Below are 11,992 nucleotides of genomic sequence, written 5' to 3'. Positions count from 1 at the left end.
TATATGGTTAAACATAAAGAGGTATGTATAAGAAAGTTTTCGTTGGGAAGAGTTATAATTTTTATTTGGTTTCCTACTTGGTATTATCAAGAAAATAGTCTACTAGATATGAAGTCAAACCATTTCTAAAGGATTATTGTTGGTGCAGGAGTATGTATTGGCCATATTTTGTTGTGCTGACAAGGTTGAGACTATTTTGTTGTGGAAGAACGATATTTTGTTGGGGTCCATACAGGTTTTTGTAAATCTTCTTGGAAGAAAGATTGGTGGGTGAATTTTGGAGTTGCTGTTTTTGACAAGTGAAATGATATATCACTTGGCTACCTCGGCTGAGCAAATTAATGTGGGAAGAAGGGTTGCAAGTGACATGGCTTGCATTTTGATTCTTGATGCAAGCCCATAGTATGTAGTAATAGGCAGTTGTTGAACCTCCCATTAATGTGGTGAAGTGTTGGTGAAGTATGGCCCCATTTTTGTAAGAAAGTAATTTATGCATGCCTATATTGATTCAAAGTTTGTACAGGTGGGAAGAAAGTAATTAGGTGATAGATTCAATTATATCTTTGCTGTAATTGGTATAAAGAAACAGGAAGGAATGCATGTCTATGAAGAAACTGTAATGTGGGAAGAAGGGTTGATTTGATGTAATATGTCTATGAAGTTGTAATTATGATTCATGAAAAAAGAAAGCCCATGGTTCTTATACGGTTTCTATATTCTTGTGGCAAGTTTCATGATTTCTGGAAATTGTGGTGATTGAGTTAGCTGTTTCTGGTATCGTGACAATTAACAGGGGGAAACTGTAGTGATTGTACATAAGAAAGTGTATTCATATGATGCAAGTCCACGAGTAGCTTTAGATTGTTAAGAGTTAGCAGGTTAATTTCACTGTGGACGGCAATTTGGTGGTTACCAATTGCCCAGATTGTTTTCTAAAGGAAAGATGGTTATCTTTCCAAATCCAATAGGTCAGGTCAATACAAGCACTCAATCCAACCACCTATGCAATTAACAATTTTGAATGATAACCAAACAAAAACACAAATTTCATTGATACTGGAACTGTGAATACAATTTGGCCAACTGGGTTATACAAGTGCAACGGGTTCAAGAAATCTAATACATGTACAGATATGATTGAGTGCTTCTACATATTACACAATTACATCAACTCCAACCTAATACAAAAAAGTGTGTACATCACATATATTGTCGACCATTGGTCATCTTAAGTTTTGACCAACTTAAAGCATGGTTAACTTACAAATATTTTGCAATAGAAATAACATGAGCAAATTAACAGACAGTATTACATCCCATATTCACTTAGTTACTAGCAAGTAACAAAGGAGAACAATGACAAAAGCCCAAAATAGCGAAGCTAGTGTGCGGGGGCGCCTTAAGTCAGCTTGTTGCTGAAGAAGGATCGATATATTCTTCACAATCTCCTCATTTATGGTGGTCAGCTCTATCTGCCTCTTCTCTATCTCATCTGCCATCTTTCTGAGTTGAATCTCTCTTCTTTGAATATTGTCCAGTATCTGATCCAGGTATGCCTCTTTCCTTAACAGATCATTCTTCCTTTTCAGAAGGTCTTGATCTATGTCTTGACTATCTGCCCATTTGAAGTACTTGCAGTATGGCAATCTCTAATCATGACAAAGGGAAATATTAGATAACATGAACAAGAAAGTATGTGAGACTATAAACACATGGTGCAAGTGCCTTGAATGATGTAGCAACAGTTACCTTAGTGTTGTACTTTCGACATCCTAGGAAGGCTCGGCCAGGATTTGTGGAAGTATTTGAGTATCTCACTGTGGCTTCAATGTCACAGAAGCACACAGGTGTACTCAAAGTACGATTTACAACAGATGCAGAAGACATTGATGATGATGACGACATTTTAATCAAAACCAGATTGACACTACGATAATCTAAACAGCTGTAAAAAAACATTTTACAATAGGCAACATCAACAGAATTGACTAGCTAAATTTTAAATTAATAATGTAGCAAATACAACAAAAAAATTAATGGGTTATTTGGCATGGGAGTAGAAACAGAGTTAACTAATAATAGCTAACATGAGAAAGGATTGATTCATGGTGAAAATTGAATGATTCATGAACTCCAACTCATGCAAATGTAGAGATCCAACCCAAAAAACAAGATTGACTAGCTAAATTTTAAATTAATAATGTAGCAAATCCAACATAAAAAGCAAGGGTTATTTGGCATGGGAGTAGGAACAGAGTTAACTACTAATAGCTAACATGAGTTATAGTTTGATATATGGTGAAAATTGAATGATTCATGAAAGTATAACTCAAAATGTAGCAATCCAACCCAAAAAACAGAATTGACATTCTAAACTATAACTTACTAATGTAGCAAATCCAACCTAAAAAGCAAGGGTTATTTGCCATGGGAGTATAAACAGAGTTAAGCTAACATGAGAAAGGATTGATTCATGTTAGCTAATTAAATGAATCATTCCATCAGTTATAACTCAATAATCTAGCAATCCAACCCAAAAAACAGATTTTACATTCTAAACTATAACATACTAATGTAGCAAATCCAACCTAAAAAGCAAGGGTTATTTGCCATGGGAGTATAAACAGAGTTAAGCTAACATGAGAAAGGATTGATTCATGTTAGCTAATTAAATGAATCATTCCAACAGTTATAACTCAATAATCTAGCAATCCAACCCAAAAAACAGATTTTACATTCTAAACTATAACATACTAATGTAGCAAATCCAACCTAAAAAGCAAGGGTTATTTGCCATGGGAGTATAAACAGAGTTAAGCTAACATGAGAAAGGATTGATTCATGTTAGCTAATTAAATGAATCATTCCAACAGTTATAACTCAATAATCTAGCAATCCAACCCAAAAAACAGATTTTACATTCTAAACTATAACATACTAATGTAGCAAATTCAACCTAAAAAGCAATGGTTATTTGCCATGGGAGTATAAACAGAGTTAACTAACAGTAGCTAACATGAGAAAGGATTGATTCATGTTAGCTAATTAAATGAGTAATTCCAACAGTTATAACTCAATAATCTAGCAATCCAACCCAAAAAATAGATATTGATTTCCTCCAACAATCCTGCCCACTCAAACCTACAAATGAAACAATGAAACATCAGCATGTAAACTATCAGAGAACTACTACATTATAAATGATTAGTTTTCAGAGTTAGGTTCAGAGAGCTTACCAAGCTTTAACTCATTCACATTCACGAGAATTACACAATGTTTCCAAGAGAAAGGGTAAATGTTTAGGGTTAGGGTAAGTTAAAGGAAAATGGTTAGGGTTTCGGGATGAATAGAAAGTGGCTAGGTTAGGGTTAGGGTAGGGTTTCGGGATGAATAGAAAGTGGCTAGGTTAGGGTTAGGGTTAGGGTTTTCGCACTATACAGAAACAGAACTGTTAGGGTTAGGGTTAGGGTTTTCGCACCGAAGAGAAGCACGGGGATTGGGTTAGGATTTTCGCACCTAATTAAGTTAGGGTTTTCGCACCGAATAGAAATCGAAGCTCTTAGGGTTAGGGTTAGGGTTAGGGTTAGGGTTAGGGTTTTCGGCCTGAAGTGGAGGATTGGGTTAGGGTTTTTGGACGTGGGAGATGGAAACCGAATGGTTACACGAAATCGATCGGTAGAAACATCACAGTGCTCGAATATGACAAAGATCCCTCATAAATCGAAGGGAAAATACCAACACAAGGGGCAGAATCAAGGGTTTCCGTGAGATTGAAACCGAATGATGGAAACCGAATGGTTACACGAAATTGATCAGTAGAAACATCACAGTGCTCGAATATGAGAAAGATCCATCATAAATCGAAGGGAAAATACCAACACAAGGGGCAGAATCGAGGGTTTCCGTGAGATGGAAACCGAATGATGGAAACCGAATGGTTACTTGAAATCGATCGGTAGAAACATCACAGTGCTTGAATATGAGAAAGATCCATCATAAATCGAAGGGAAAATACCAACAGATTTGATTGAATCGAGGGTTTCCGTAGTCTGGAGATGGGAGAATCGAAGGCTCCAGAAGGAAGAAGGGGAAAAATCGAAGAGGGGAGAAGGGGAGGAAGAAGAAGGGGGGAAGGGGGGAAATCGAAGGGGTGGGAGGGGAGCACGGGACTGAATGGGAAAACCAAAAAGAAAGGAGAGAAAGGGGGATGTCAACCGGCTAAATGAAACGCATTGTTTCATTAATGGGTACAGTTTTGAATGAAACACATCGTTTCATTAATGCCACGTAGGCGCCGACTGCACGCTGTCTCCCCAAGGCGCTTGCAGATAGCATTTTCCTTTCCTCTAATGGCTCAATGGCTAGAATAGGAGCTATTGTCAGAGATTCTAAGGGAGAGATAATTATGTCTGCCGCAAAGAAAGAATTTTCTGTCATAACTGCTGTTGAAGTTGAGGCTTTAGCTATTCTTCGAGGACTACAGTTATGCATTCACCTTGGAATTCATAATCTTGTAATTGAAAGTGACTCATTGCTGGTTGTTAAAGAGTTCAATATGCAAGGATCTTCAAAGGCTACTTTTGGCAATGTTATTAGAGAGGCTCAAGAATTGATGACACGGTTTGGTACCTGTGAAGTGCAACATTTTAGTAGAAACTGCAATCAAGCAGCACATTCACTTGCCAAGTTTGGGTTAAGTGTGCAGAATATTAGTCTATAGTGGGGAGCATACCCTGATGTAATTCCTGATGTAATTTCTAATATTTTTTGGAGTGATTTAAGTACTTTGTAAGCTTTTTTGATTAATGAAGCATGTTTTCCTATATAAAAAAAAAAAACTAATCACTACTTTGGATTTCCTTGCTTATTAGTGCTACAGTTTGCATTATTTCTATACAGAATGGAAGGGTTTTACAAATTAACCACAAACTAAAAACGATAAGTATCTGTTTAAAAATAAAACAATGAGAAATCCTGCAGGTACCTTTGTTTCAGTGAATATTCTCAAGTACAACAGTAAATTCAAGTTTGTTGTGGGGCAATCGATTAATAGTGAACAAACTCTTCTTTTCATTAGCTTGACATATGTTCAAAGTTCTTGTGCTTATACATAATTATTATTACTTTTTTATGTACACGAGAAATGTATAACTGAACTGCGTTTAACCTGATATTATACTTAAAATAATTATATATACATGCACAACTCCTAATGCATATGACCACATTCAAAAACTCAAACTTCTTGTAACAATTTAAAGCGAGTGTTATAATTATAAAAATAATAAGCATCTGTTTAAAATAAAACAATCACAAATTCTGTATGTGCCCTTCTTTGACTGAATATAATAAAAGTAGAAATAAGAAAATATGATTGACTTATATATAAAATTTGTGTTTATTTCTTTACTTTTAAATTTATATAAACTTCTTATTATCATAATTATATATTTAAATAAAATATTAACTCGTATGTAAAGTGCATATTTACATCTAAATTACCATGTACTTCTACTAGTGTGTGTGTATATATATATATATGGTCTGACCCTGAACTAATAATATTATTCAAACTACATAGTCGTGTGTAGAAGTACATGCACTGGGCCTGCTAAGCAATCCCTCAGTTTCCCTGAGAAAAAAACAAAAACTAGACATGATGGCCCACTTGCAAGCTGACTCTAGCAACCTTCACAGGGTCATTAATCTGAATTGCAAAGTTAAAAAACCAAAATTTTCTCGGACGAGAGAGAAGAGAGAAAATAGGGTGAAATGTAGCGTTTCCAAGAATGAGTCAATGAGTTGATTTATTCTAGCATTCCCGATGGTCATCCATTTTACATTTATTTAGTTTTTAGATAAAAATAAATAAGAAATTCGGATAAATTGTTGGATGGTCCTCTTAAAAAGCGATTAGATAAAATGAAGTAAAATAGTAGAATTTATCTGATTATTTTAGATAAACCATTGGAATGCTGTTAACAGTCACGTGTGCATATAAATGTCATTTCCTTGTGCTTATAAATATCTTGCCCAACTTGTAATCTCAATCATCGTTCTCTTCCCTCTTGTACACTCTTGGTGGACTCCATTTACTATAGAGTGAAGAGCTACGTACATAAACGTGTCCCCCTTAGCGTTTCTTGCTTTTTACCTTTTGCTTCATCTGAGAATGAGTTCTCCGGTTTTGCTTGTATGGATTGGAATTTGGATGTGTGTGTTTAGTCACAGCGCCATAATTCCTGCTGTGGGTGGAGATGGGAGTGCTGAGGGGACTGTTTTTGTTGATAGCCAAACAATCATCGGGAGGACTGATAAAGATTTTATCTGTGCAACCTTAGATTGGTGGCCTCCTGAGAAATGTGATTATGGAACATGCAGCTGGGGTCATGCCTCTCTGCTCAATCTGGTATCCTCATGTTTTATAGACTTGTTTTTGAGTCTTGAATTACATAACTAGTATGTTTGTACGAGCAAAGTGCGATGTTTGATATTTGCAAAGAGTAATGCGCAAGATCTTTCATGGTTTGTGGCCTTCTCTAATGTTTATCTGTTTCTTCTTCTCCTTTAATCCGTTGCTGTTGCCATTGCTGCTGAGTTTCCTTCTTTGTTTGATATGGGGATTACATTACATGATAATAACCACGTTTTTTCTATCTTCCTCTCTTGCACGGCATCTGTTTTGACGTGCAGTCCTACCGTTTTTGTATGTTTGGTTTTAGTTCCTTTTTCTAATACGACACGTCCAATTATTTTACTGGACAAATGCATATCCAAAGATTCAAAGGGGGAAGAACGATGTTACATGTCTTTTAGTTGAAGAATATAAATTTTTGATGCAGAAATGTCCATTTATTTTTAGCCAAAAGAGTGTTGTTGTTAAATATGAGGAGATCTCATCTAAATTTTCTTTAATCTTATTCATGTGCAGAATCTGAGCAACAATATTCTAGCAAATGCCATAAAAGGTGAGAATACCTTAACATTTGGTGATTTTTCTTTTTATTAATTATGATCGAGTATTTCTCTAATCTTTCTGCTGGAGTCTAAGATTTTCCTTTCAATCATGCTGCAGCCTTTTCTCCCTTGAAACTTAGACTTGGCGGCAGTTTGGAAGATCAAATCATATATGATACAGAAGATAACCGGCAACCTTGTCTTCCTTTCGTTCAAAATTCCTCAGCCATGTTTAATTTCTCTCATGGTTGCTTACCCATGCCTAGATGGGATGAGTTAAATGCTCTCTTCAAGAAAACCGGGTACCTAACAAGAATTTTTCATTCTTTTTTCCCTGGTAATTTCGTTTCTACTAGATGAACTGCCTAAGGTCCCTTGGTTTATTTCAGGGCTAAAATTATTTTCGGGTTGAATGCTCTCTCTGGAAGAACTCTACAGCCTGATGGAACTTCAACGGGAACTTGGGATCACAAAAATGCTGAATCTTTCATGCGTTATACTGTCAGCAAGAACTACACTATTCATGGATGGGAGCTTGGTAAGAATAATATTTTTTCTTGTTTGTAATTTAAATATGTCCTATCCATGCTGAAACACATAAAAGAATGTTTGATGTTCTGTTTTGTGTTCTTTATTTCTTCGGTCATAATATCTTCCAGGTTTAGTCCTAATCTGGAAATTGTCTTTGATATTATCTTTTCTGTGAGTAATTCATAGGGATATAACTTTCCTATTTCCTGGACAGGAAATGAATTGTGCGCGGGAGGAGTCGGAACCAGAGTTCTAGCAGATCAGTATGCTTTGGACACTACCGCTTTGGCGGACATAGTCCAAAGAGTTTACAAGGGAATTAAACCCAAGCCACTAATCCTAGCACCGGGAGGATTCTTTGACGAGAAATGGTTTATAGATTTCATAGACAGGACGACCCCAACTTTGGGTGCCGTCACCCACCACTTATACAATCTGGGGGCAGGTATTTTAGCTCGATCAAACTGATTTTTCGCACATCTTTCGGGTTCCGAATTCGTCTACTTAAAAATTGTTATCTGAAATTACAGGAGTTGATAAGAACCTTGTTAACAAGATTCTGGATCCGTCCTACCTCGACCGCGTGTATGATACATTTAAGGATCTCCTTGACATCCTCAAGATGTATTCAACTAGGGCAGTTGCATGGGTTGGAGAGTCAGGGGGGGCTTACAACAGTGGCCATCATCTTGTCACTAATGCATTTGTGTTTAGTTTCTGGTAATTGACCATGATCTAGAAGAAAATTTTCAGTTTTTTTTTTTTTTTTAAGCGATTCTACTTTAAACATTTTGTTACTTTGGATGTGATAATCAGGTATTTGGATCAGCTAGGAATGTCATCAGCTCATGACACAAAAACTTACTGCAGACAGAGTTTTATTGGTGGAAACTATGGTTTACTCAACACTACTACCTTTGAACCAAATCCAGACTACTACAGGTTGGAGACTTTAATTTTCATTTTCAACAGAACATAAGAGTCTAAATGCAAGGAACTGTGTTTGATACTTTCTGAACTGCTACTAAGAAACTTTTTTTTTTTCCTGTTTGATGCTCTCTTCATTACAGTGCTCTTCTTTGGCACCGATTAATGGGAAGAAATGTTCTTCCAACTAGCTTTTCTGGAACAAAGAAAATACGTGCTTATGCTCATTGCTCAAGAGTTTCTGTGAGTTCCATCCGTATTTCATAAACAAAAACAGGTAAATATGTTTAATTTTTTGTGATCTGATGAAGGGTTCTTCATTATGCAGAGAGGAATCACGTTATTACTAATCAACCTAGACAACAGCACCACCGTCTATGCCGATGTAGCCTTCAATAGTACTGGGACCTTTAAAAGAACAACCATTCTGCTGCCTCCACCTTTTAAAGGCGGAAATATAAGAGAGGAGTTCCATCTAACAGCAAAAGATGGAGATCTACACAGCCAAACTGTCCTGCTAAATGGAAATATTTTAGCTGTAAATTCTGCTGGGGACATACCTCCATTTGTGCCTGTATACGTAAATTCATTAACCCCAATACAGGTGGCTCCCCACTCTATTGTATTTGCACACCTGCCAAATGCTGATGTCCCTGCTTGTAGGTTGCGGCACTAGGTGGAGAGCTCAAATTGGTTCCATCTAGTGATCAAATAAGATGGGCAACAAAAAGACAATGATTTATTCTTTTTTATTTATGAAGTAAAGTTCTTTTTTTATTTTAATTTTTTTTTAATTTTTTGGGTTGTTGATTTTAATCAATGTGAAAGTTTTTTTCTTTCTTGTTCAGAATAATACTTTTCTTTCTCTCTCTCTCTTTCTTTCTTTGCCCTTGGCTTCTAATCCTGAAGTGTGAAGTTATTACAAGGGTAGTAATTGTAAATATACAACTTACTGTATTGCTATCTTTGCCCATCACAAAACAGATTCACAATTTTGTCCACACAGAGAGAGAGAGAGAGAGAGGCACTTGCTCAAATAGTCAAATTATTCTATACATCCAGTAAAGGGATTGTACAGTAAAAGTTAGGGGGATGCTTGTAATGAAAATTCTGGATCTGATGCATAGCCAATCACCTTAACTAGGTCTAAAAATAAGTTCTATATTGCATTAAATTGAAATTACTACAATTTGGATACTTTGTTAAGAATAATAAACCCAAAGAACCCAAAGAACAGAAACAAGGTCAATCAATCTTGGAAAAGGTTTCTTATTTTTTACTCAAAATAAAGAAATGATACTTACAATCACGAATGTGTAAGTGCGGTATAATTGTTTTGAAAAAAATGAATAATATAAAAATAAAATTAATTTTTTAATAATAAATATTACTCTTTTCAAAAACGATATTTAAATACTTTACAACTATATATAATATTAGTCTACAAAATATAATAGCACTCCAGTTCAGTAGAAGAAGAAGCCACAGACTTTGAGCTGGGCCACGCATATGAGGGAGTTTGTGGCTTTGATTTTGTTACCTCGGCCCATACTATATTATTGGGTTCGTAGCTGCGAGCTCAAGTGCTACATATACCTTATAATAAAAAGACAAATAAACACGATAGAGACTTACAAAAGGGTAAGGCTAAATCGAATGGGCTGGACCATGCTCCACTATTTCATATGCTTCCTCCTAATGGAGCCTTGAGCCCAATTGATATGGGGTTCCAAAGCTCTCCGTGAATCCACAAGGGTTATTGTGCATGTGAGGGTGAAATACGTACGGTCTTTTGCCAATTGCCACCCCAGAGTTCATTTCGGCAGAATAGTCCAAGAAAGCAACGACTGAAAGACATATACATCGTCATTCGACAACCAAAAAAGTAACTTTTGGTATTCTTAATTCTTGTATAGCACCGTTGATCTCAACAAAGACAATATTCTGTTATCATTATAGCTACCTCGCTCTCATCGGCAATGCAAAGACTACGACATGGTCGGAACTTTGCTTTTTGCCAAAGGCTCTGCCGGCACTAGACAAGAGTGCGGAAGAAATGTCCGTCGACGGCGACTCCCCACCACCACAGTTTATTGTCAAAGAAAGCAGTAGTATTGTTTCTACTTATTCTTCTCCCTCAGTTCCTATTCCAATCATTGACATAAGCCTGCTCTCCTCACAAGATTCAGAAGAGCTCCAGAAACTCATATCAGCTCTCAGCTCAGGGGGTTGTTTCCGGGTTTTCTGATTTTATTTTATTTTTTCCCTTTTCACTCATATTCCCTGATGTTCTTACAGAAACTAGTAACATGTTGTGAGGATTTCAGGTTTGTTTTGTGTGTGTGTGTGTGGTTGCACATAAATTATGACATTGTGAAACTCTATTTAGGCTAATTTCTGATTAAGGTGGAGAATTTATTTGAAAAAAAGAAATCTACTTAAATTTGAGGGAAGCAACTTGATAAAAAGGAGAAAGATCTATCTCTCGATTAAGTTGACTAGTGAGCTTTGACTTGAATTTTTTTTTCTTTTTTCTTTTTGGCAGGGAGATGTTAGATAACTATGCTTCAAAAATAAAGGGAATTACTAATATTATCTTGAAGGCCGTGGCAAAGTCACTATTGAAATTACTAATAATTAGTACGCAGCTCCATCAAAGATGGAGAAAATTAACTCATAAGTAGAAAGCACGAGAGAGTAAAAGAGAGCAAAGAAATGTTTGAAGTAGACTCTTAAGGAATTTTTTTTTTTTAAATGTTAAGTTATTCTTTAAAGAAAGCTATATACATATATATATATATATATGTTCATCTGTTCAAGTTGCTGTCAAACCTTTAGTCAAAGGAAAGGCATCAACGCTTCTATTTTACTGTGTTTAAGAGATGCTAGGCATAATCAATTTGAAGCCAGCATTCTTGGAATGATTCAATCTTCTTTATTTAGTGGCTCCATTCACTTTGACTGTTTTCCTGATTTACCACTTACTTTAGATGATCCCCATATTTTGAAAGCTTTAACTTTAAATATTGTTACTTCTGAGTATGACATGATGGAAGATAGCAAATCTCTTGTCATGGTTTACCGTATTTATTACAGAGTTTTAAAAACAACTTTAAATCCAAAAGCTATTTTTAAAACTTCAGGAAACGAAACTTTGTTGATCCAAACTTCAACTCCTTATGTGAACATTCAAGTTCCAAGAGTAATTTACTGGAAAGACATTACTCTGCCCAATGAATGGATTCTAGAACATGAAGTTCCTCCTACTAAGGTTTGTATTAATGAACCCGATCTTGATTATATTAAACAATACTTAGATGGTACAGTTAAAATTAGTTTTGATCAAACTCCAGCACCCACTATAAGAAGAAATTCTTTCGGTGGATCTAGATCTTCTTTTGTTGGTTCTGTTTTAGAAAATCTAGTAAGAAGAGACCAAAATCTCAATACATTTCTGGAAGATTCTATCAAAACAGCTCAACCTGTTTTAAACAATCATGATTTAAAACTTAAAGGACTTTTTACGTCCTCTCAAATTACTTCTGCTTACTATTCAACCAAGGATGCTGAAATATCC

General features: G+C 35.8%; 1 protein-coding gene across 1 annotated transcript; it reads left to right on the top strand.

Moving 5' to 3' along the window:
- Window positions 1–6,074: 6,074 nt before the first annotated feature.
- On the top strand, window positions 6,075–9,180 carry LOC122305214 (heparanase-like protein 3). Its single transcript, XM_043117575.1, has 9 exons — window positions 6,075–6,409; window positions 6,932–6,968; window positions 7,076–7,259; window positions 7,347–7,495; window positions 7,703–7,933; window positions 8,019–8,208; window positions 8,305–8,430; window positions 8,559–8,658; window positions 8,744–9,180. Exons 1-9 carry the CDS (start codon window positions 6,173–6,175, stop codon window positions 9,089–9,091), a joined length of 1,602 nt encoding a protein of 533 aa, XP_042973509.1. The 5' UTR covers window positions 6,075–6,172; the 3' UTR covers window positions 9,092–9,180.
- Window positions 9,181–11,992: the final 2,812 nt, after the last annotated feature.

This window comes from Carya illinoinensis, chromosome 3, assembly GCF_018687715.1.
Source record: "Carya illinoinensis cultivar Pawnee chromosome 3, C.illinoinensisPawnee_v1, whole genome shotgun sequence".
Lineage (NCBI taxonomy): Eukaryota > Viridiplantae > Streptophyta > Magnoliopsida > Fagales > Juglandaceae > Carya > Carya illinoinensis.
The sequence above is the reverse complement of the archived record's forward strand: the minus strand, read 5'-3'. Positions and strand labels throughout refer to the sequence as shown.

Coding starts and splice junctions, on each gene's coding strand:
- LOC122305214 (XM_043117575.1), top strand. CDS start 6,173: ATGAGTTCTCCGGTTTTGCTTGTATGGATTGGAATTTGGATGTGTGTG. Junction 6,969..7,075: donor TCTAGCAAATGCCATAAAAG/GTGAGAATACCT, acceptor ATCATGCTGCAG/CCTTTTCTCCCTTGAAACTT. Junction 8,209..8,304: donor GCATTTGTGTTTAGTTTCTG/GTAATTGACCAT, acceptor TGTGATAATCAG/GTATTTGGATCAGCTAGGAA.